This window comes from Scyliorhinus canicula, chromosome 10, assembly GCF_902713615.1.
Source record: "Scyliorhinus canicula chromosome 10, sScyCan1.1, whole genome shotgun sequence".
Classification (NCBI taxonomy): Eukaryota; Metazoa; Chordata; class Chondrichthyes; order Carcharhiniformes; family Scyliorhinidae; genus Scyliorhinus; species Scyliorhinus canicula.
In genome coordinates this window covers 155679581-155701545 of record NC_052155.1, presented here as the reverse complement: position 1 = coordinate 155701545, position 21965 = coordinate 155679581, and the positions used below count along the sequence as shown (strand labels likewise).

Here is a 21965-nt window from a genome sequence, read left to right as displayed (position 1 = left end):
GGGGATTGATATTCCCAAAGGACTATGAGGAATATGCACTCCCCCACTGAGGGGCGGGACGCCCCTTTCTACATCCTGTATAAAACCGGAGGGCCATGAATTGAGTGCTTCGGTAGTACAGTAACTGCTCTGTACTCTTGTTCTGTTGCATTAAACCTTTTCCTTTTGATTCAGCCTGTTCGGCTCAATGTGAACTCCTTTTCAGACCTGATCATAAGATTACTGTGTAAAATTAAAGCGTATAGGATAAGGGGTAGTGTATTGAGATGGATAGAAAATGGTTGGCAGACAGGACACAGAGTAGGAATGAATGTGTTTTTTCTAATTGCCAGGCAGTGACTAGTGGGGTACCGCAGGGATCAATGCTAGGACCCCAGGTATTCACAATACATATTAGATTTTGATGAGGAACAAAATGTAATATCTCCAAATTTGCAAATAACACCAAGTTGTGTGGGAGGTTGAGCTGTGAGGAAGGTACAGAGATTCGTCAGTGTGAATTGGACAAGTTGAGTGAGTGGGCAAATGAATGGCAGATGCAGTAGAATTAGGAGAAATACGAGTTTTTCCACTTTGGTAGCAGAAATGAGAAGGCAGATTTATGTGAATAGCCATAAATAGGAGAGGGGAGTGTGCAACAAAATCTTGGTGTCCTTGTACACCACTCACTGAAAGTAAGCATGCAGGTACAGTAGGCATAAAGAAGGCAAATGGTATGTTGGTCTTCATAGCGAGGGGATTCGAGTGCAGGAGCAGGGATGTCTTGCTGCAATTATATAGGGCTTTGGTGAAGCCACATCTGGAATATTGTGTGCAGTTTTGGTCTCCTTATCTGAGGAAGGATGTTCTTGCTCTAGAGGGAGTGCAGCAAAGGTTTTACCAGACTGATTCCTGGGATGGCGGGACTGAGGTATAAGGAAAGTTTGAATCAGTTAGGATTTTATTTGCTGGAATTCAGAAGAATGAAGAGGGATCGCATAGAAATCTATAAAAATCTAACCGGATTAGACAGGTTAGAAACAGACAGGATATTCCCGATGATGGCTTTGCCAAAACTAGGGGTCACAGTCTGAGAATACGGGGTAGACCATTTAGGACAAAGATGAGGAGAAGTTTCTTCACCCAGAGTGTGGACGGCCTGTAGAATTCTTTACCACAGCAAGTAGTTGAGGCATAACATTGCATGTTTTCAAGAAGCAGTTAGATGTTGCACTTGGGCGAAAGTGGGATTAGGCTATTGAGTTGGATGATCAGTCATGATAATGTATGGCGGTACAGGTTTGAAGGGCCGAATGGCTCCCCCTGCTCTTATTTTCTAAACATTTTACGGGCATCTGAGCTGAGAAATGTTGCGATATTTATGCCCTCGGGTGTCTGATTTGCTACTAGAACCAATTGGAATCATTCCTCGTATGAATTCCACGTCTCATAACCTTCGTACGCATCCATGGCATCTGCTTTTCCTGACATATTTAGATCCCGCCTTCTAGGGTGACTGCTTCCTTCCTTCTAATTTTTATTAGACATTATGGCACAAACAATCCCTTGAACAAGTAACTAGGAACTCTTATCCTTTTTGACCTGACTATAGTTTGACATTCCACCTCCCCCCCCCCCCCCCCCCCCCCCCCCCCCCCCCCCCGAGTAGTGACCCACGGAGAGTCAGCAGACTTAAAATAAAATCAGTTCCCAAACCTCATTTAGTTTCGCTATGTGCATGGTTCCAGCAGCTCAGACCGCACACACTTCAACTCAAGCACATCTTCCCCGTTTGTCGGTCTTGTTACTCAATTGCTGTCAAAAATGTTTTTAAACCTTCTGCACCGGCGGCAGTGCTTTGCCCAGTGCCTGCATGTGTGCAATGGGTGCTGAGAATTTTCTGTTGTTCCTGATGCCGTCCCACTGTTAGTCGACAAAATCATCATTCAGCATTTTTTTTTCCTCAATCCACGTTGAGGATTCTCTCCTGTCATATTTCTTTGCTGCCGTAAAGAGAAAAGGTATGGAGTTGCCCACAATCTGGATTCTTGTAAAACGTGATGAAAGGATTATTAAGGGTGTTGCTCATGCAATCAAGGTGGTGATCTGCCCAATGCCTGCGCAAACACTCTGTTGACTTATCTACACCTCAGGTGACTCATAACCAGCAGGAAGATATTCTGTGATCCATAATGAAGCCAAAAAATAACTTCCTTGCTTTTATACTCGATGCCTCTGTTTATAAAGCCCAAGATCCTACATTTTTAACAACTTTCTCAACTTCCCCTGACAACCTGAAGCAATTTGTACACCAATATCCTCCCCAGGTTTTTCAGTTCCTGCTTAGAAGTTTCAGTTTGGAATTATAAAACTTGATTTTATATTTTCTCTCCTGATACTTCCGACCAAAATCTATCACTTCACACTTAAATTCACCTGTCACATCTCTGCTTATTCCACTGGTCTGTGTCATCTTGAACTCTTATCACTTCATGGTTTGTAATACTTCCAAAGTTTGTGTCATCTACGTTCAAATTTTGTAGTTATGTCCTGTAAAATGTTCCCAACATGGCTTAGAAGGACAAAAAGAGAAGGGTTCACTGATTTCTGGTGGAAACATTTGTGAGTAAACATCCAGCATTATCCTTAGTCATGGTGGTGCCAATCATTCTTTGGCATTTCTTCAGATGTAAACTATTCCAGGGGAGATATGTGAAGGCAACAAATGTCTGTAATCTTTTTTTAAAATAAATTTAGAGTACCCAATTTATTTTTCCAATTAAGGGGCAATTTAGCTTGGCCAGTCCACCTAACCTGCACATCTTTGGGTTGTGGGGTTGAAACCCACACATACACTGAGAGAATGTGCAAACTCCACACAGACAGTGACCCAGGGCCAGTTTGAGCCCGGGTCTTCAGCGCCGTAGGCAGCAGTGCTACTGCGCTACCATGCTGCCCTCAAATGTCTATAAGCTGTCCCCCAGCTTAAGTTAATACTTTCAGGAGAGTTTTGTTTCAAAAATCTCCACTGATCTAAAGTAAAAATAAAATCAGACATGCCTTATTGAACTCTACAGAAAGGTCACACTTGCAGGCAACCCCAGGGAATGTTTATAAGGCAGAATGCACTGCCTTCACCTGCTTTATGCTGAGATTTAACTTGTTTTACCATATCCATGACACTACTTGTATGGAGAGAAGATATTTACCTGTGTCATTTCTGTTGTTATTATAACTTATTGAAGTCCACCCTGAACAGGGAGTTGTCAGAAGTAGTTTCCACAGGCTAGATCTTGCTAACAAAGAATTCCTGAATGTTGATTAAACACAAATTCTATGTGTTTGCATCATACTTCGTGATCATTTGTGCTCTATTTGACAGAGACCAATCTTACGACAAGAGTTGCCAAAGTACTTTAGTGCACCATAGTTCTTTCTACCATTAGAATGCCCTCACATAGAATAATAGAACATTTTTAGAAGAGAGGAGGCCATTTGGCCCGCCATGGCCATATTGTCTCTTTGCAAGAGCAGCTCAGCTGGTCTCACACCTCTGGTGCTTATACAATTCCTTTTTGAAAGACCCCCAGAGTGTCTGCCTCCACTCTTGGACACAATGCCTTTTAGAGCATGAGCAGGTTGTGTTTAAAAGAGAAGTTTTTCCGGTTGTTTCCATTGCTGCTTTTGTAATCAACTTAAATCAGTGCCCACTCGTTCTTGATCTTTTCACCAATAGTTTCTCTCCATTTACTCAGCCTCAACCCCATATAATGTTTTTAGCTTTATCAAACCTCCTTTCAAAGGGAAGCAGTGAGACAATGGCGAAGCTTAAAAGTAAATTAAAACGAAAGGACAAGGCAATGGAGCAGAGTAACAGTAGCACAATGGTTAGCAGTGCTGCCTAACAGCATCAATGACCCGCGTTAAATTCCGGCTTTAGGTGACTGTATAGATTTTTGCATGTTCTCCCCGTGCCTGTGTGGGTTTCCTCCCAGTGCTCTGGTTTCCTCCCACAGTCCAATGATGTGCATTAGGTTGATTTTCCAAGCTAAATTGCCCTGGATTTACAGGTGGTGTTATGGGGATTGGGCAGGGGAGTGGACTGTGCAGAGTGCTCTTTCAGAGGATCGTTGTAGACTTGATGGGCTGAATGGCCTCCTGAACTGTAGGATTCTATGAACAATGTGAGTGTGACAGGAATGGACAGAGCATGTAAACTGAAGAGTGCACCAGCATATAAGGTCAGAGTCTGCAAGAATGGTAAAAAGATTTAAAGCTCTGTATCTGAATGCATGTAACACTAGTAACAAGATGGATTCATTAATATCGCAACTAGAAACAAATAAGCATGACCTGATAGCTATTTCAGAGATATGGTTGCATGGCAACCAACGTTGGGACCTACGTATTTGAGATTTTGGACGGATAGGAAGCTAGGAAAAGGTAGTCGAGTAACTCTGCAGAATCAATTTGGCTCGAGCTAAGGAACAAAAAAACTGCAATCACAGATTTGGCAGAGAGATGGAGCAGAAAGTGTCAGAGAAGAAGTTCTCCCCTGGGCTGGCATGTCTACTGGCTATCAGACCCAGCTGAAGACAGTTAAAGACCTGGCTAAGGAGCTGGAGGAGACTTGTGGCACAGCACCAGTTGTGAAAACGACAGCAGAGGAAGGATCATCGTCGGTGGGAAGACCTCAGATGGAGCAATTGATGACAGCAGAAGAAAGAAATGCATAGTGACTGGTCGGAGGCGATTGAGGGAGCGGTGTCTCTGAATCGGGTGGAAAAGTGTCTCACCTGGTAAGGGGTGACGATCCAGGAGATGGACAAGATGATATCTCACCAGAGTGATCATATTATGTCCTTGGCGGCAGAGGTGGGGATCTATGCAAGTCACTGCGCAAAGGCAGAGGAGCAGGAGAACAGATCAGCACGACACAATTTGCAGATTGTGGGGCTGCCGGAAGGCGTGGAGGGAGCAAGCACACCACAAAGTATGTTTTGAGGATAGTGGCCAGGTTGATGGAGGAGAAGGTGCTGGACCAGGTCCGTAGCTCCTTGAGACAGAAGCCGAGAGCAGGGGAGCCACCGTGGACAGTGTTGTACCGATGCACAGGTTTTCAGACACGGAGTAGAAGATCCTGAGGTGGGCCAAGGCTAAGTGAGTCTGGGAGTGGGAGGATAATAGAGTCCGGATTTACTAGGATATTGGTGCGGAGCTGAGTAAGAGGGGTACGGGCTTCAACTAGGCCACGGTGGTGTTGTACAGAACACATATTCAATTTGGGGTGCTGTACTCAGCCAATCTCTGGGTGACTCATGGTCGGGAAAGCTATGTTGAGACACCAGAGGAGGCCAATAAAGGACCATAAGCTGAAGGAGAGCTGAGGGGAGGTATGGGATGGAGGAGTTAAATCTGTGAAAATTGGGAGTTACTGTTTTGGGTTGCTAATTTGGGGGGGGGGGGGGGGGGGGATTTTCAGAAGTTGTAACAGGGGGTGGGGGGATCGTTCTTCTCTTTCTCTTTCTCCCCATCTTCCCCCCCCCCCCCCCCCCCCCCCCCCCTTTCGCCTTTTGGGAGGAGTTTATTGGTGAATTCTGGTGTTTTTTTTCATATCGGGGATGTGCTAGATGGGGCCCTTTGGGTTGTGTTGATGGTTTTGTCATTATTCAGAGTGGTTGGGGGCCTGTTACCAGGCGAAGGTGGGGTTGTAGGTGGGAGGTGTGTTCTGGCGCCTTCGGGCAGGAGTCACCACGCTAGCAAACAATGGTATATGAACGGAAGTGTGGTGGGGGAAGAGGCCGCAAGGATTGGCTGGAGTGGAGTGGGGCAGGGTGGAGGAGGAACTGCAACCTGACAGGTTTGGAGGATGAACTTGCTCAAGGTTGGGGAGAGAGCCATCTTGGATGGGCCGGGTTCAGAGTGTTTTTGGGTGATTCAGAAGTGAAGGGGGCTGATGACAGAGGGGGGGGATGAGGCGCAAGCCTCCGATAAGAATTGTGACCTGGAATGACCATGGGTTAAACGGACCGGTCAAGAGGTCCTAGGTTTTTGCATACCTGAAGACGTTGAGAGAGGAGGTTATTTTCTTGCAGGAGATGCATTTCCGGATGAAGGACCGGCTAGGTTCAGGAAGGGATGGATGAGACAAGTATTTCACTTAGAGTTTGACTCTAAGTCGAGAGGGGTGGCCATTTTATTGAGCAAGAAAATGGGATTTGTGGAGGCTAGGGAGGTGTAAGATTGGGGGCGCGGAGGGTGTTTGTTAGAGGGGACGCTGATGGCGTTAGTCAATGTTTATGCACCTAACTGGGATGATGCGGGGTTTGTAAAGAGGGTACTAGAGGCAATTCATGGCCTGGATTCGCACCAGCTGATCATGGGAGGGGATTTTAGCTGTGTGATGGTGCCGAAGGTGGACAGGTTGAGCCCCAAGTCGATGGGAAGGTTGAAGCGAGAGAGCTGGGTAGGTTTATGGACAGAATGGGGATGGTGGATCCGTGGAGGTTCAGGACCCCGGGAGGGAGGCAGCACTGCTTCTTGCACATGTACAAGGTGTACTCTAGAATTGATTTTTTTTCATGGTTAATCAGGCGGTGGTGGTAGGGGTGGAATATGCAGGAATTGTGATTTTGGGTCACGCCCCGCCTTGGCTGGATGTGAGGCTTAGTTTGGGACAGGTGCAGAGGCCGGGATGGAGGTTTGATTTGGGTCTTCTGGCGGACAAGGCGTTTTGTGAGAAGGTGAGTGTGACAATTAGGAACTATATGGAGCTTAATGAGGAGGTGTTGGCAGACACGTTCTGGGAAGCTTTGAAGGCGGTGGTCCGAGGTGGTATTTTGTTTCAGGCACTTGGGGATTGGAGGAGGAGGGAGCAGCACCGGCGGCTGTTAGACTAGACTAGATAGTCAAGATGGATAGGAGATACTCTGTGGGCCCCACAAAAGAGTTGCTGGTGGAGAAGGAGATTGCAGGGACAGGTAAGATGGTGGGGCAGCTGCGGAGGGCAAGGGGGATGCAGTATGAGTATGGAGTATCGAGTCTTGTGTTGACCCACCAATTGCGACGTCAGGCAGTGTCTAGGTCAGGGCGGAGAAGTAGGAGTTGGTGTCGGATCTGAAAAAGATAAATGAGGTGTTTAGGGGGTACTATGAGAAGTGTAGAAGGCCGAGCCACAGGGAGAGTTGGGGTATATGGGATGGTTTCTGGATGGGTTGTTCACAGAGCTGGCGGAGAGGAAGAGGCAGGCATTGGAGGAGCCGTTGGGGCTGAGGGAGGTGATGGATAGTATTAAGGGAATGCAGTCGGGGGAAGGCCCTGGGGCCGGATGGATTTCCGGCGGAATTTTATAAGTTGGCTCCCCACTTGTTAAAGATATTTAGTGAGGCAGTGGAGTGGAATGGAATGAGTTGCCAGCAACATGGGACATGATTCTCCAGCCACGTTGCGCTCAAGGGAAAGTGCAATGCGGCCAGAGAATCTTGGGAAAGCCCTCCAGCGAGCCTCCCCACACTGGCGAGATTTTCCAGAGTCCTGCGAGACTTTGGAACTCTACCCCAAATGGGCGGGGTCGAATGGTGCTCGCGGTAATAGGTCATAAACCTACCTGCGCGTGATTCACCAACCTCCTTCGATTCTCCGGCCTCCCCAGGGAGGCTGCAGCCGGGTGCCGATCAGTGCTGGTCCACACAAACATGGACCAGGCGGAACGGCACCTGGGTCTCTCGGGCCATCAGAGACCCCTGGGTGCAGGGTAAGTGCAGGGTGGCCCCCCTGGCCTTCTCCCCGGAACTTTGGCATCTTGGCACTGCCAAGGTGCCGTGAATGGCACTACCATTCACAAACCTTGTTTGGTCCTCGGAGACCATCTGGCACTACCAAGCCGGCAGGAGCACTGCATGGGTGCCAAGGTGGCAGTGCAAAGGTGCTCGAGTGCCATGGTGGCACTGCCAACGGTCAGGGGGTAAGGGCGTCCATGAAATGGGGGTGGGGGGGGGGTTTGAAGGTGGGGGGGGGGACTGCAGGGAAGCTAAGTAGGGGCCTCTGGGGGGGGGCCCTGGAAGGGATGGGGTGCTGTAAGGCGGCTTGGGGAGGCCTGAAGAAGGCGGACCCATAGCGGGGTGCCCATGTGTGTGGTGTGTGACATTGCCCATGGGTGTGGGGGACCCACAAGCTCACTTAGAGTTTGGGGCAGTCTTTCAAAATGGCGGCCCGATCTCTGAGTTCAGCTCCCCAGTACTAAAAAATTTTTTAAGTGTGGGCTAAACCAGTGATATACTCCCCAGGCCCAAAAAAGTGACTTAAGTGTCATTGATTAGTGGTGGAGAACTTGCTGGCAGAGCCAGTGGGAAACTCCTTGAAACACCTGCCACAAATTAACCTAGAAATATTTTGGGAGAATCTCTGTTGTCCTGAGCATCGATTTTACTGATCCTGAAAAAGGGGAAGGACCCACTGGAGTCCTTACAGGATCATCTCTTTGTTGAACATGGATGTGAAAGTACTGGCAAAGGTGTTGGCGTGTAGGTTGGCGGGGTGTGTGACAGATGGTCTCCGAGGACCAAACAAGGTTTGTGATGGGTAGGTAGCTCTCCAGCAACATTAGGAGACTGTTGAATGTAGTTATGACTCAGTCAGGGTGTGGGCACCAGAGGTTATTGTATCTATGGATGCGGAGATGGCCTTTGACTGGGTAGAGTGGAGGTACCTGTTTTAAATTCTGGGTAGGTTAGGGTTTGGGCCGAAGTTTGTGGTGTGGGTGCGTCTTTTGTACGCGTCCCCGGTGGCAAGCCTGCGTACCAACGAGGCGAGTTCAGGGTATTTTGGGTTGCATAGGGGAACAAGACCGGGTTGCCTGTTAATTGCACTGGCGATGGATCCCTTGGCGATGGCCCTTTGGTGAGGATAAAGCATAACTGGGAGGAGGAGTTGGGAAGGGAAATAGGTTGGGCCTTTGGTGTGACGCGATGTGACGGGTGAACTCAATCGCCTCCTGCGTAAGGATGAGCTTGATTCAGTTCAAGGTGGTGCACATGACCCTTCATTGGATTTCAATTGGATCCTCAACAATCCTGTCCGTGCTGTTAACCTCCCCTTGGAAATCAGGAGGGATGTGGAATGACATAACTTTATCAGTGTCTTGTTTTTTGCAATGACCCCAGCGTGATCAAAGCCAATCCCGTTGCCTGGTAAAATTCCAGCCCTGGTCTCAGAGGATCATTACTTCCTACAGTATGTATTATGAGCCTTTAGATTTCCCTCATAGACTGCCTCTTTGCTACTTAAGTAATATTATTCCCATAATGTTAATTTGTAATATTATGTTCACTCTTGGTCCATGGATTCAAAAATTATAAAACAGTCAATCTGAGTGTAATTATGAGGAGTCTTGCCCTATCCACTTGGATTGGATTCCAACCTCATAGTGATTATAGTAATACATACAGCTGGTTGATCATACTTCTTTAAACATCTGTCCCATTAGTCTTGTTTTCCTACCCTCTCCTAAAATCCCTGCAAATTATTTTTTTCTTTTCAAGTATATATTTCTGTCGATGTAATTCCAAAGTGCATTGCTGAACAGTATTATAAAAAAAGTCCACTCCATCGTTGATGGTTCTTTGAAAAAATGCACCTTGATATCAGTCCTAAATTTTTCTTTCACTAAAATGTACGCTTGTCAGACCGAATGTCATATTTCAGGTCTACGTGTTCTATTTACTACCTTATTCCCTTCCACAAGCCTTCTGAGGTTGGAAGGCATTTTATTGTTTTACGTAGCCTCAAGAACATTTTCCAACTTCCATATACACACAAACAAGAGATTACTGAATTGGGAAAAGATAGATTAATGGAATTAAAGCCCAGAGAAGGCTGGCTTCGGGATGAATTTGTTGGTCCTGCTTTTTCCCATGTGGATGCAATTTAAAGACGTACTTGGCTGTTGTTCTGGAGATCTCAGTGGTTGTTGGTTTGAAAGGTTGCAAGGTAGTTTGGAGAAAGAGGAATGATAGGCCCCAGTATCCCGGCTGCTTATCCTCTTACTCCAGAGACAACAGAAGTTTAAACACATAAAAGGATGGGTCTGTCACATGACCATCACCAAATGATTCAAACATGGTCATTACAAGTGTATTCTCCCTTGTCACCTAATCAGTTCATTTCTGGGAATCCCTCCTCGACCCAGTCTTCAAGTGATTGGATTTAAGGCATTCCCATTGTAGTTTGATGAATTCATATCTGGGAATCCCCTCATCTGACTCTCATTGCCGAAGCAATTAGGTTTAATGGTTCGGCTCCACCAGTTGAATGCCTCAGATGATTGCCTTGATGCTTTTATAATAGGGATAGAATATGTGATTCACTCATATTCCCCCAGTCGTGGTCCTTGATGGGTCTTTGCAGACCTTGCATCTCAATCTCAATTGATTGGAATGTTGTTGATGAAATACAGTAAGGTATAGAAATACAAATCTTTGGCTGTGAGCTCGTCACCTTTAGCCTAATTTGGAAAAGCCCAATTTGTGTTTCCAGACACTGGATTAAAATTGGTTATTTGGCACAAAGCATATTTTGGTGACGCCTCCACACTATGTGGAATTAAATGCGATGACAGGAGCATTTCATTAGAAAGTTGTAATGAAAAATCCATCCACAATGTTTGTCCTCGGGCACTCACCAATGTCACGCTAGCATAGCTATGATCTGTTTATGTTTTCATCCAGGATGATTCTGTGCTGAGTTAAATTTTCGATAAGGTATTAATTACAATATTGCTTTTCCATGCAATGTTAATGATTTTTAAGTGATAAGATTGCAAAAGCAGGCTTCATTGAAATAGGCTTGCATTTTGGGCTTTGAATTCCTCTAAATGTCAAGGGGTTGTGATGTGTATAAACTATCCATCATAGACATATATTTCAAAGTGCTGAGAGCCATTAACAGTCTTGAAGTTTCTTTCTCCACTGTGGAGTATCTCTTTCGGTGTCTGTTTTTTTTGAGAAATACCCAACTTGTCTCGTGATGCGTGATCCATCATCTTCGAGCAAATGGCACATACCCTAGATCACTCTCATCTATTGTCATTTTAAATGGTTTGTTAAAATTCAGAGCTGCCAGGACTTCCACTGGCAGCCATGGAGTGGGTGGCCGCACATTTGGTGCTCCCAGTCAATGGCTGAATTGTTTGGTCCTTTTCACCCGATATAGGGAATGTTTGCTCGTGCAAAGTGCATGAACAGTGAGGGATAGAAATTCTCCGATAGGTCCTGTTTATGGCTTATCAAGCGACTAAGGGGAAGCAGTTTGGCCGGAAGATCTTTCGAAGTATGAAAGATGGCGGTGGGCTGTGGGGCGTGGTTGCCTGCCCAATGGTCTACTGAGTAATTGGTGGATTTTCTGAATGCCAAGTTCCAACAGCCGAGGCAAGAGGCCTCGAAGGACCTGGTTAAGGTGCCGGAGCCAATCAGGGCGGCAATTGAGAGAGTGGAGCAAAGGCTGGAGGTGAAGAGTTCAGCACTCAAGAAAGTGAAGGACTCTGTATAACCATGAGGCAGCACGGTAGCATGGTGGTTAACATAAATGCTTCACAGCTCCAGGGTCCCAGGTTCGGTTCCCGGCTGGGTCACGTCCTCCCCGTGTGTGCGTGGGTTTTCTCCGGGTGCTCCGGTTTCCTCCCACAGTCCAAAGATGTGCGGGTTAGGTGGATTGGCCATGCTAAATTGCCCGTAGTGTCCTAAAAAGTAAGGTTGGGGTGGGGGGGGGAGTTGTTGGGTTACGGGTATAGGGTGGATACGTTGGTTTGAGTAGGGTGATCATTGCTCGGCACAACATCGAGGGCTGAAGGGCCTGTTCTGTACTGTTCTATGTCTATGTCTATGAGGACCGGTTGGCCTTATTGGGGGCAGGGATGGTGCTCATGGCAGAGGGAGCAGCTGAGGGAGAAGGTGCAGGACCTGGAGAATCGCTCCAGGAGGCAGAATCTCTGGGTTGTGGGGCTGACTGAAGACAGTGATGGAACGGAGGCCACAATGTCTGTGGCGAATGTGTTAGAGACGTTGGTGGGGGAGGGGATCTTTGATCGTCCCCCGTAGTGGATCGGGCACACAGAGCGTTCAGGAGGAGGCCGAAGGCTGGAGAGCAGCCAAAGGCGATGGCATTGTGGTTGCATCGTTTTCTGGACAAAGAAGATTCTGCAGTAGGCGAATGAGAAGAGAGAATGTACCTGGGAAGGAAACTTGCTGCATGTCTATCAGAACTTGGCCAAGAGGCAGGCTCGATTCAATCGGGTCAAAGAATCTCTCTCCAAGAAAGGAGTGAATTTTGGGATGTTGCTTCCTGGTCGTCTGTGGGTCACGCACCATAATCAGGAATTTAATTTCGATAGGCTGGAGGAGACGAGTAAACTTATGAGAGACCATGAACTGGGGGACATGTAAGGGCACTGAACTTTGGAGATTACAATACAGGGAATGTGGGTGTGTATGCCGGGCGGATTGTTGTATTTTACTGTGTTAGTGTGTGAATTGGGTAAATATGTTCAACTGTTCTTCGGAAATTGCTGGTGAGGAGTGGTAGGGGGGTAGGCGGTTGCCTTGTGTCAGGGCCACCATGCTAGTAGGTAGGCTAGTTAATGGGAGGGAAATGGGGGTCGATCCGTGGAAAGAATGTGAGTGGAGTTGGTTGGTTTTCTTTTTCTTTGTACATGATGGGGGGGGGGGGGGGGTTCTACCTTAGGTGGAGTTGGTGTGGCGCAGTTGGTTAAGGGGAGATGATGGTGGGCATCATGGGGAGGCCCCAAGGGTAAGCATGGCGTGGACCTTGGGGAGCTGGTTAAAGAGGGGCTATGGTTGATGGGGGGGGGGGGTGATCATTTCATGCAACGTTCGGGGTGTAAAAAGGCTGATCAAGAGGTCTTGTGTTCTCGCGCATCCAAGGGATCTGATGTTGTATTTCTTCAGGAGATGCACCTGAAGTTAGGGGACCACCGAGGCTGAGGAAGGGTTGGTGGGGCAGGTGTTCCATTCAGGGTTGGCTATAAAGACTAGGGGGCTGGCAGTGTTGATCAATAAGTGGGTGATTTTGAGGTGGAGAGTGTAGTGATAGGCCCTGGGGGTATGATGGTGACTGAGAGGGTGGGGTGCCTTTGGTGCTGGTGAATGTGAAAACTACAAGAAAACCTGTTTTTAAATTTTCAAATTGTTTCTAGAGATTAATTTGGTCTCCTGCTTCTCCAATCTTTCATTTCTCCCTGTTTGGTCCTGGACACCAAGCTCACAATTTCACTTACAATGAGATGAGGAGATGTTGAATGGCTGCCCTGAGGGCATCGGGTGGACAGACGGGGCCTCCAACTGGTGGAGGATGAGGTGCGCGCAGTCCGACAGGCTCCCATCCCACGTGACTCAACGGAGCTCCACTCCTTTCTTGGATTGCTCTATTGCTATGGAAAATTTATACCCAGAATGGGCATGTTGCTCAACCCGCTCCATCAGCTCTTGAAGAAAGGGCAGCAATGGGACTGGTGCCCACCCCTCACCAGAAGGCCTTCCAGCAGTTCAAGAGGAGCCTATTGTCAAATGAACTGCTGACACACTTGACCCATCAAAGCAGGTGCACCTCACATGCGACGCCTCGCCTTGCGGCATCGAAGAGGTCCTGGCGCACAGGATGCCCAATAGCTCAGAACGGCCAATAGCCTTCATTTCCTGCACTCTCACCGGCAAGTGTAATTACGCGCAAATTGAAAAGGAAGGTTTGTCCACCATATTTGCGGACGGAGGTTCTATCAGTACATTTACGGGTGCGGTCTCACAATTTGTACAGATCACTAGCCCCTGCTGGGATTATTTGAAGAGGACCGGGTGATGCCGCCGATCACATCCACCTGGGTCCAACGGTGGGCTTTACTGCCAACCGCCTATGAATACACCCTGGAACACCCGCCTATGAATACACCCTGGAACACCCCCAAGGCACAAAGATACCAAACGCTGACTCATTGAGCTGCCTGCCCCTCTCCACGGAACCGCCAGCGCCCGCTTCACCACAGAGATAATCTCTGACTTCCACTTCATGGACACCTTGCCGGTCACGGCGGCTTGTATCAAGGAATGGAGCCAGACAGACCCACAACTGTCATGGTTCTGGCACATGGTTCAATAAGGGGCCCAGCGTAGAGCACTGCCAGATGATCTGAGGCCCTACACCACAAAGCTACCGGAACTGAGCATAGAAGACAGCATCCTTTTGTGGGACGCAAATGGTCATCCCCGAGCATGGTCGCACGTCCTTGTTGAAGGACCTTCAGGCACTCGGGGGTAGCCAAAATGAAGCAACGTTTGGTGGTCCGGGATGGACTCAAAGATTGAGAGAGTGACCCAACACTGTGGCCCTTGCCAGAAGCACCTGAAGGCCCACCAGCGGCTCTGATGAACCCTTGGGAATAGTTGGGGAAACCCTGGTCCCGCGTCCACGTGGACTTGCCAGCCCATTCCAGGGGCCCATGCTGCTTATCTAGGTAGATACTCATTCCAAATGGCTTGAGGTCCACCAGGTAAAAACCACAACTACACAGACGATCGTAGTCAGTCTACAACACATTTTAGCATACACTGAATACCCAAAGTCTTGGTGACCGATAATAGGACAGCATTAAAGAGCCAAGACTTTGCATCATTCATGACCACGAATGGAATACAGCATGTGAGGACTACTCCGTACCACCCGGCTGTCAATGGAATGACCAACCGTGTTGTTCAGACCTTTTAGGTGGTCCATGAAAAAGATGACTGCCGGAACTTGGGAGAGATGGCTCACTTCTCTTCAGCTACCATGTGATACTGCATGTCACCATAGGGGTTGCACCGGTGGAAATGCTCAAGCGACGACAGCTGAGCACTCTCCTCAGCCCCATATTCCCCGTCGTCGGCACATGGATATGCCAACTGCAGGATTTCTGAAAGGCGGATTCATATCAGCACTCGCCACTATGCACCTTCGAACCGTATGACAAGGTGTATGTGCAAAATTCTGGCATCGGAGTCACATGGATCACTGGTGTGGTCTTCCGAACGACGGGCCAGGTCTCCTCCTCGGCCCAGGCGCATGGGAATTAAGCCAGTCACCACCCTGACCACGTTTGATGACATATGCAAGTACTGCTAGAGCTTAAGTCAGAGTGCCCTGACCAGGATCCAGGCACAATCTCAGTTACAACCTAGGAGAATCCCCCAAAGCACCGCCAGAGCCACAACAATTCTCTCCATCACCACTGCCTGCCAGAAATTGGAAAGCTGAGGTATCTGATGCACCTGTGGGACCGTCCAATGACAAAGGTGGCAATGATGGCTCCAACATGGACACAGCACGGCCAACAACAGCACACCATCTCCGTTTGTGCTGACGCCTTTGCCGGTCGATCCACTCCCACTTCTGCGCTCTTCACAAAAATGATGGTTGCCAGTGCACTACACGGCTCCCAGATCGAACGTACCGGCACTGGATCACTTCCGCTTCTCAAGCAGTTGAGGAACCACTGCCTGAAGCAATGGATGTTCCTCCAGACCTGGAGGGGGGGTGGTGTCACAATCCCCTCAGGGGCCAAATGCTATATTGTCTGCGTTCGCCTCCTGCACCTTGGAGTAAGAACTCCACAGGTGATTAGGGGGTTGGGGGCTAATTGGGAGGAACATCACAGGATGTAAACCCTGACCTCTGAGCAGATCGGGGAGGGTGACACTGCGGGGTGAGGAGTAGTGTAATTGTGGTATTGTGAGTAGAGTAAATAAACCTAGTTGTTATCCTGCTACCTGATGTCGTATGAAGCCTTTACCTTCGGCTATCACAGCCTTCAACAAAAACAAATCACATTGAAGCTTTAATGAAGCTTTAAACATCAAACTGAAATGTGATTAAAGGGGTAAGACAGTCACCCTAGTCCCTGCGGTGTCCACAGACCATGGAAGGCCTCTACGGTGCCAATTTACACTGCATGATCCCTCTCCAGGGGCACCCAGCCGTGAATGTAGCTTTAGTAAAGGGACAGACAGTCGGGTTGGACGGCTGCCTAGACCTGTTGATGGCGGGTTTGGCCAGGCCCAGGAGCAGGTTCATGAGGAGGTGGTCCTCCTTCCCCGCCCCTCTCCACACCGGGTGCACTTAGATCAGGGGCTGAAGACCAAACTAAACTGTAACAAAAGGCTTTTTGAATTACTAAAAAGGGAGTGCAGTCTAAAACCAACTTGTGGTTCACAAACTCAGCCAGTGGATTAAATATCATCAGTAGACATGACCCTGTCACAAAAATGTGCTTTGAATTCTCAACCCCTTAACCCAGAGTGCTACAAACTCTGGTAACTTGGTATTTCAGTGAAGTCTATAAAGGCAGCTGTAGTGGCTCACTGTTAACAAACATACAGGAACAATACAGGAAAGAGTTTTTCTTATATGCTGTACACAAAAATACAGTAGAACGTAAGAGATTGAAATATGTTTATCTGTTTCTTTTTCATTACAGGGAGCAGTCAGTGGTGTACTTCTAGTGACTCCCAACAACATTATGTTTGACCCTCACAAGCATGATCCTCTAATAAAAGAACGTGGCTGTGAAGAATATGGCATCATGTGTCCCATGGAAGAGGTCCTTTCAGCAGCCATGTACAGTGACATTTTGGACACTAAAATCAAAGATTCCTTGCCTCCGTAAGATTTAATGTTTACCATCTGTTAACACTTATTTCATGTAACAACATGGAGCTCTATTTGAATGAAGCAGATATATTAGAATTCACAGGAAAGATGACAAATTCAATCCCCTCTCCTTTACCAATAGCACTTCCTATTCTACTGCAAAAAAAATGAAATGGCTATTTGGGGTTTTTGTTTATTATTTGCTCTGTCACTGACTGAGATAAATACACACAGATTTGCTTCTTTTGGAAGCCCCACTTTTGGTCCATATGTATTAAGTGATTCATTTTTAGAAGATTAATATTTATAATGGATGTCCCGAGTTGTCAATCAGCTGAGGCCTGAATTACATATTTATGTAATATTTGTGAATTGAGTTACTCAGATCCATGTTACTGAGATTTAAACATAATTACAAAATTATAATGAACTCTATCAATAGAAGTAAACTACAATTCAAGTTTGTAAAAGGTTTTTCTATTATTCTTTTTATGCTTATCATATTTAGAATTCTTTTGTTGACCTTTTTACTTCCCAGCATTACCAAGATTGCCACTGTAAAATTAGCTTTCACTTTGGAGTCGATAATTTGATATATCAATACTGTATCTTACATCATTTTCTTTTTAAAAACAAAGTAAATTTTGTTGGACAGTGCAACAGAGTAGCACTTGTTAACAAAATATTAAACCTGTGGAATTCTCTACCACAGATAGCAGTTGAGGCTAAAACATTGCATGTTTTAAAGAGGGAGTTAGATATAGCTCTTGGAGCTAAAGGGGTCAAAGGATATGGGGGTAAAGCGGGAACAGGTTACCCAGTTGGATGATCAGCCATGACGGAACAGACTCGAAGGGCTGAATGGCCTGCTCCTGCTCCTATTTTCTATGTTTCTATTTATTGGTTAGCTAAACTCTTAAACTGTATAACAACACATCTTGCATCTCAATAATTAAATAAAACTCTTGTTATCTCATATTATTTATCGTAAAATAATTTGTTTTTCCAGAACGTGTCCTTCAGTTTCTAAAATCTGGAATACTGTCCTTGAAGACTCCTGTAGCAATGTCCTGGGGTTGGGATGATCCAACAACGCCAACCAGTGGAGAGTTTTTCTCCTGATTCCTATTGTCATCAATTTTGCAAAGGCACCTTGATGTAACATCTATCCATCACCTTGAAGTCAAGAGCAGTTGCTGTCATCTCATTTCTTGAAATGAGCTTTTTTCTCCATGTTTATCATGCAGATGTCAGTGTTGGAGCTCTACTGGAAAAGCTTGGTTAGGGGTGAAACTAGATCTGGAGCCCAAGTGGCCAGTACTACTGTCGGGATATTATTGGAGCCCAAAGATTTTCCTATAATCACATTGAATGAGCTGAAAACTTGTATTTCTGATGCTGGGGATCTCGGGAGAAGGTTGAGATGGATTATAGAAACATAGAAAATAGGAGCAGGAGGAGATAAGATAATGGCATTTAAGAGGCAGCTTGACAAATACATGAATAGAGAAAATGCTGGAAAATCTCAGCAAATCTGGCAGCATCTGTCGGGAGAGGAATAGAGAAAATGCTGGAAAATCTCAGCAAGTCTGGCAGCATCTGTCGGGAGAGAAAAGAGCTAACGTTTCAAGTCAAAGCTTTGACAAAGAGTCATCGGACTCTAAACATTGGCTCTTTTCTCTCCCTACAGATGCTGCCAGACTTGCTGAGATTTTCCAGCATTTTCTCTTTTGTTTCAGATTCCAACATCCACAGTAATTTGCTTTTAAATACATGAATAGGATGGGAATACAGTGAAAAGGACCCCAAAAGTGTAGAAGGTTTGGGTATAGACAGGCATCATGATCGGCTTTGACAAAGAGTAATTGGACTCGTAACGTTGGCTCTTTTCTCTCCCTACAGATGCTGCCAGACCTGCATTAGATTTTCCAGCATTTTCTCTTTCGTATCATGATCGGTGCAGGCTTGGAGGGCCAAAGGGCTTGTCCCTTTGTTGTTTGTTCTTTAAGGAGGTTTCGTACCTGCTCTTCTAATCGTTATGATTACAGCTGATCATCCAACTCAATAGCCTAATCCCGCCTCCCTTCTCTTCCCCCCCCCCCCCCCCCCCACTTCTAATCCCCAGATCCTTTGATCCCCTTCGCCCCAAGCTATATCTAACTGCTTCTCGAAAACAGTGTTTTGGCTTCAACTGCTTTCTTTGGTAACAAATTCCACAGGCTGACCACTCGCTGGGTGAAGAAATTTCTCTTCACCTCTGTCTTAAACAATCTACCCTATATCCTCAGACTGTGAGCTCTGGTTCTAGACACCTCCACCATCGGGAACACCCTTCTTCCATCTACCCTGCCTCACCCTGATAGAATTTTATAGGTTTCTTTAAGATTACCCTTCATTCAATCCTAACCGACTCAATTTCTCCTCATACATTGAAGATGTTTGAAAGCAATTCAGACTTTTCCTTTGCACTCATTCTGTGCTTTCCCTACCTTTGAGAATGGGGATGTTTTCAGTGACTTCTCCAATTAATTGTTTAATTGTCATCACCATTCCTGGCTTGATTGTGCCATGTCAGCAGAACTTTGATCTGATCCTTTGATTGTGGTATTGTCCTGTCTAGTGCTTGTTGATTCTGTTGTTTAGTATGCATGTCATGTTGTGGTTTCACCGGATTGATGAGTTTGCTTGGCACTGTTCCTGGTAGGCTCTCCTGAATTCCTCATTGTACCAGGCTTGATCCTCTGGTTTGAATACACGTACAGAGTACAGAAATATGCCTGATTAAAGCCACACCTGAATTTAACTCTTTATTTCTTTTTATTTCTTTCCACCAGCGATCTAGAATATTCTGGATCAATTAAAGATGTGAACCAGTTAAACCGAAGAGCAAAAAGTAATACAGATGAGGTTGACTCTAAACTACGAGATGCAGGGAATGACAGCACCAGCACAGCTCCCCAAAGCACTGAAGAGTCCTTGTCTGAAGATGTATTCACTGAATCAGAACTCTCCCCTATACGGGAGGAGCTGGTCTCCTCTGATGAGCTTAGACAAGATAAATCATCAGGAGCCTCATTGGAGTCTGTGCAAACCATAAACCAGTCTGCTGTGGAGGGCTGCCTCCAACCTTCATCTGCAGAGACACTGGAGGCTAAAATGTCTGAGCAAGCTAGTGTCGAAAATTTATTGACTCACGACAATGCTATTTTAGATCATAAACTTACTGAAGTGAAGCAAAATGAGAATCCAACTGTGGAAAAATCTCTAAATGAACACAGCTCTTTTGATAATGGTAGCATTGCACCTCAAGGTGAGACTGAGCAACATCCCACACTTAGTTGTAACTTGGTTTGTGAGTCCAAAGATGCTGAAGTTGAGGGATTCAATATAGAGTGCAGAACAACTGAAAATGCTCCTCCTTCAGATGCGTCAGGAATGTGTAAGAAAGAGAACACTGATCAGTCTGGGAAATCAGGGGATGTGCATGTTCAGGATGCTGAGAATGAGGTGGAGGAGCTTCGAAAACTCTGGAAGAGCCACGCTATGCAACAGACGAAGGAGCAGAGGGAAACAGTGCACCAACAACAATCCACCAACAAAGATGTTAAACAGAAAACTGTGAAAGCTGCAGAAGGACCTGTTGAAGGTATATTAACTTAATAACTTATATTAACTCACGGTAGCATGGTGGTTAGCATCAATGCTTCACAGCTCCAGGGTCCCAGGTTCGATTCCCGGCTGGGTCACTGTCTGTGTGGAGTCTGCACGTCCTCCCCGTGTGTGCGTGGGTTTCCTCCGGGTGCTCCGGTTTCCTCCCACAGTCCAAAGATGTGCAGGTTAGGTGGATTGGCCATGCTAAATTGCCCGTAGTGTAAGGTTAATGGGGGGATTGTTGGGATACAGGTTACGTGGGTTTGGGTGGGGTGGTCATTGCTCGGCACAACATCGAGGGCTGAAGGGCCTGTTCTGTGCTGTACTGTTCTATAATCCATAAAAATTACTGTACTTTGTTTGGCACAATGGAGAAGATAGTGGGAGCAATATGGCAATAATTATTTTTTGATCCGCATAGAGAATGTGGCCATTAAGGTATTTTGGCAACTTGAAGATGAATCCTGATGTACATATTTGCTATAACATGTCTTATTTTTAGAATGAAAAGAGCCAGAGTCTCTTCTTTTTCTCCTCTCCTCGTACAGTATTTTTTCTTGGGTTACAATTCTGCCCTTCTTTAATAAAACAGATGTAAAGTTCCAAGTTCTATCCTAATTCCTGGTCGATGTAATTCCTGATGTAAAGTTTGGAAGTTATTACTCATTCCTCTGGTGGGCTGCAAAGAGAGAAATGTGAGAGAGTTCACAACTCCACAGAAACCAGTTTCCAAATGTTAATTTCAAGTCATTGTTTCTCATCAGCAGGGAAGTGTTTTATGGAAGACTGTAGAAAAAGGGAATTTAGACAAAATACAGAATTACTTTATAAAAATTGTATTTGGTTTATGCAGCTACTTTCACCGTTCAATGCTTTCTACTTAAGCACAACTTTGTGGGCATAAAATGGGTTCAACGAGGGTCAATTTTAGTTTCCAACTTTGTGTTCCAATGATACCTGAAAGATGTCCAACTGATATTGGACCAGGCTATTTTTCAGGCATCTCTTGTAGTTGCCAACAGCAGGCATTAAAAGAATTACACACATAATTGTGGGACCTAAAACATATTAGAACTCTGCTATGAAATTGGTTTATGATATGTGGAACAGACACTAGGCAGTGATCTACGTTTAAAACCTGAAAGCTGGACTGCCCCCCCCCCCCCCCCCCCCCCCCCAATTCATCTGAATCATGCTGGGACCAGAATCCTGGTGAATCGCATGACTAATGCTGTATATAGGGCTTTCAACTAAATAGTTGGGGTGACGGTTCAATTTTAAAGTTAAAGGAGAAGGTAGAAGTACAGGTTAGTGATGAGGACTTTAATCACGTTAAAGGGGCCGAGGGCTCAAGAGAGGTAAGTAAAGTTTCCAGAACACTTAATAGAACAGAGAGGACAGAAGGTAGCAGGAATCTAACTTCAGGCAGAGCAAAAATGGGGACCGCTATGAGAAGGGGCGGCGGTCAATGTAGGAGGACTGAGGGTGTTATACCTAAATGTGTGCAGTATACAAAACAAGGTAAATGAGCTTGTTTCACACATTGAAATTGGCCTTTGCGATGTTGTGGGCATTACAGAGATGAGGGCAAGGGGATCAGGTCTGGGATCTAAATATCCAAGTGTATGTGTCCTATCGAAATGACA

At 46.2% G+C, this 21965-nt stretch overlaps 1 protein-coding gene across 7 annotated transcripts in view; it reads left to right on the top strand.

Annotated features, from left to right (window-relative positions):
* oxr1a (oxidation resistance 1a) overlaps positions 1-21965 on the top strand; it is a 576817-nt gene that overhangs the window by 404510 nt on the left and 150342 nt on the right. For all 7 annotated transcript variants that reach the window (XM_038809973.1, XM_038809970.1, XM_038809974.1 and 4 more), the window contains 2 exons: positions 16496-16680; positions 19503-20314. In XM_038809973.1, coding sequence (XP_038665901.1) covers positions 16496-16680; positions 19503-20314 — 997 coding nt within the window. The remainder of the gene's footprint in view (positions 1-16495; positions 16681-19502; positions 20315-21965) is intronic.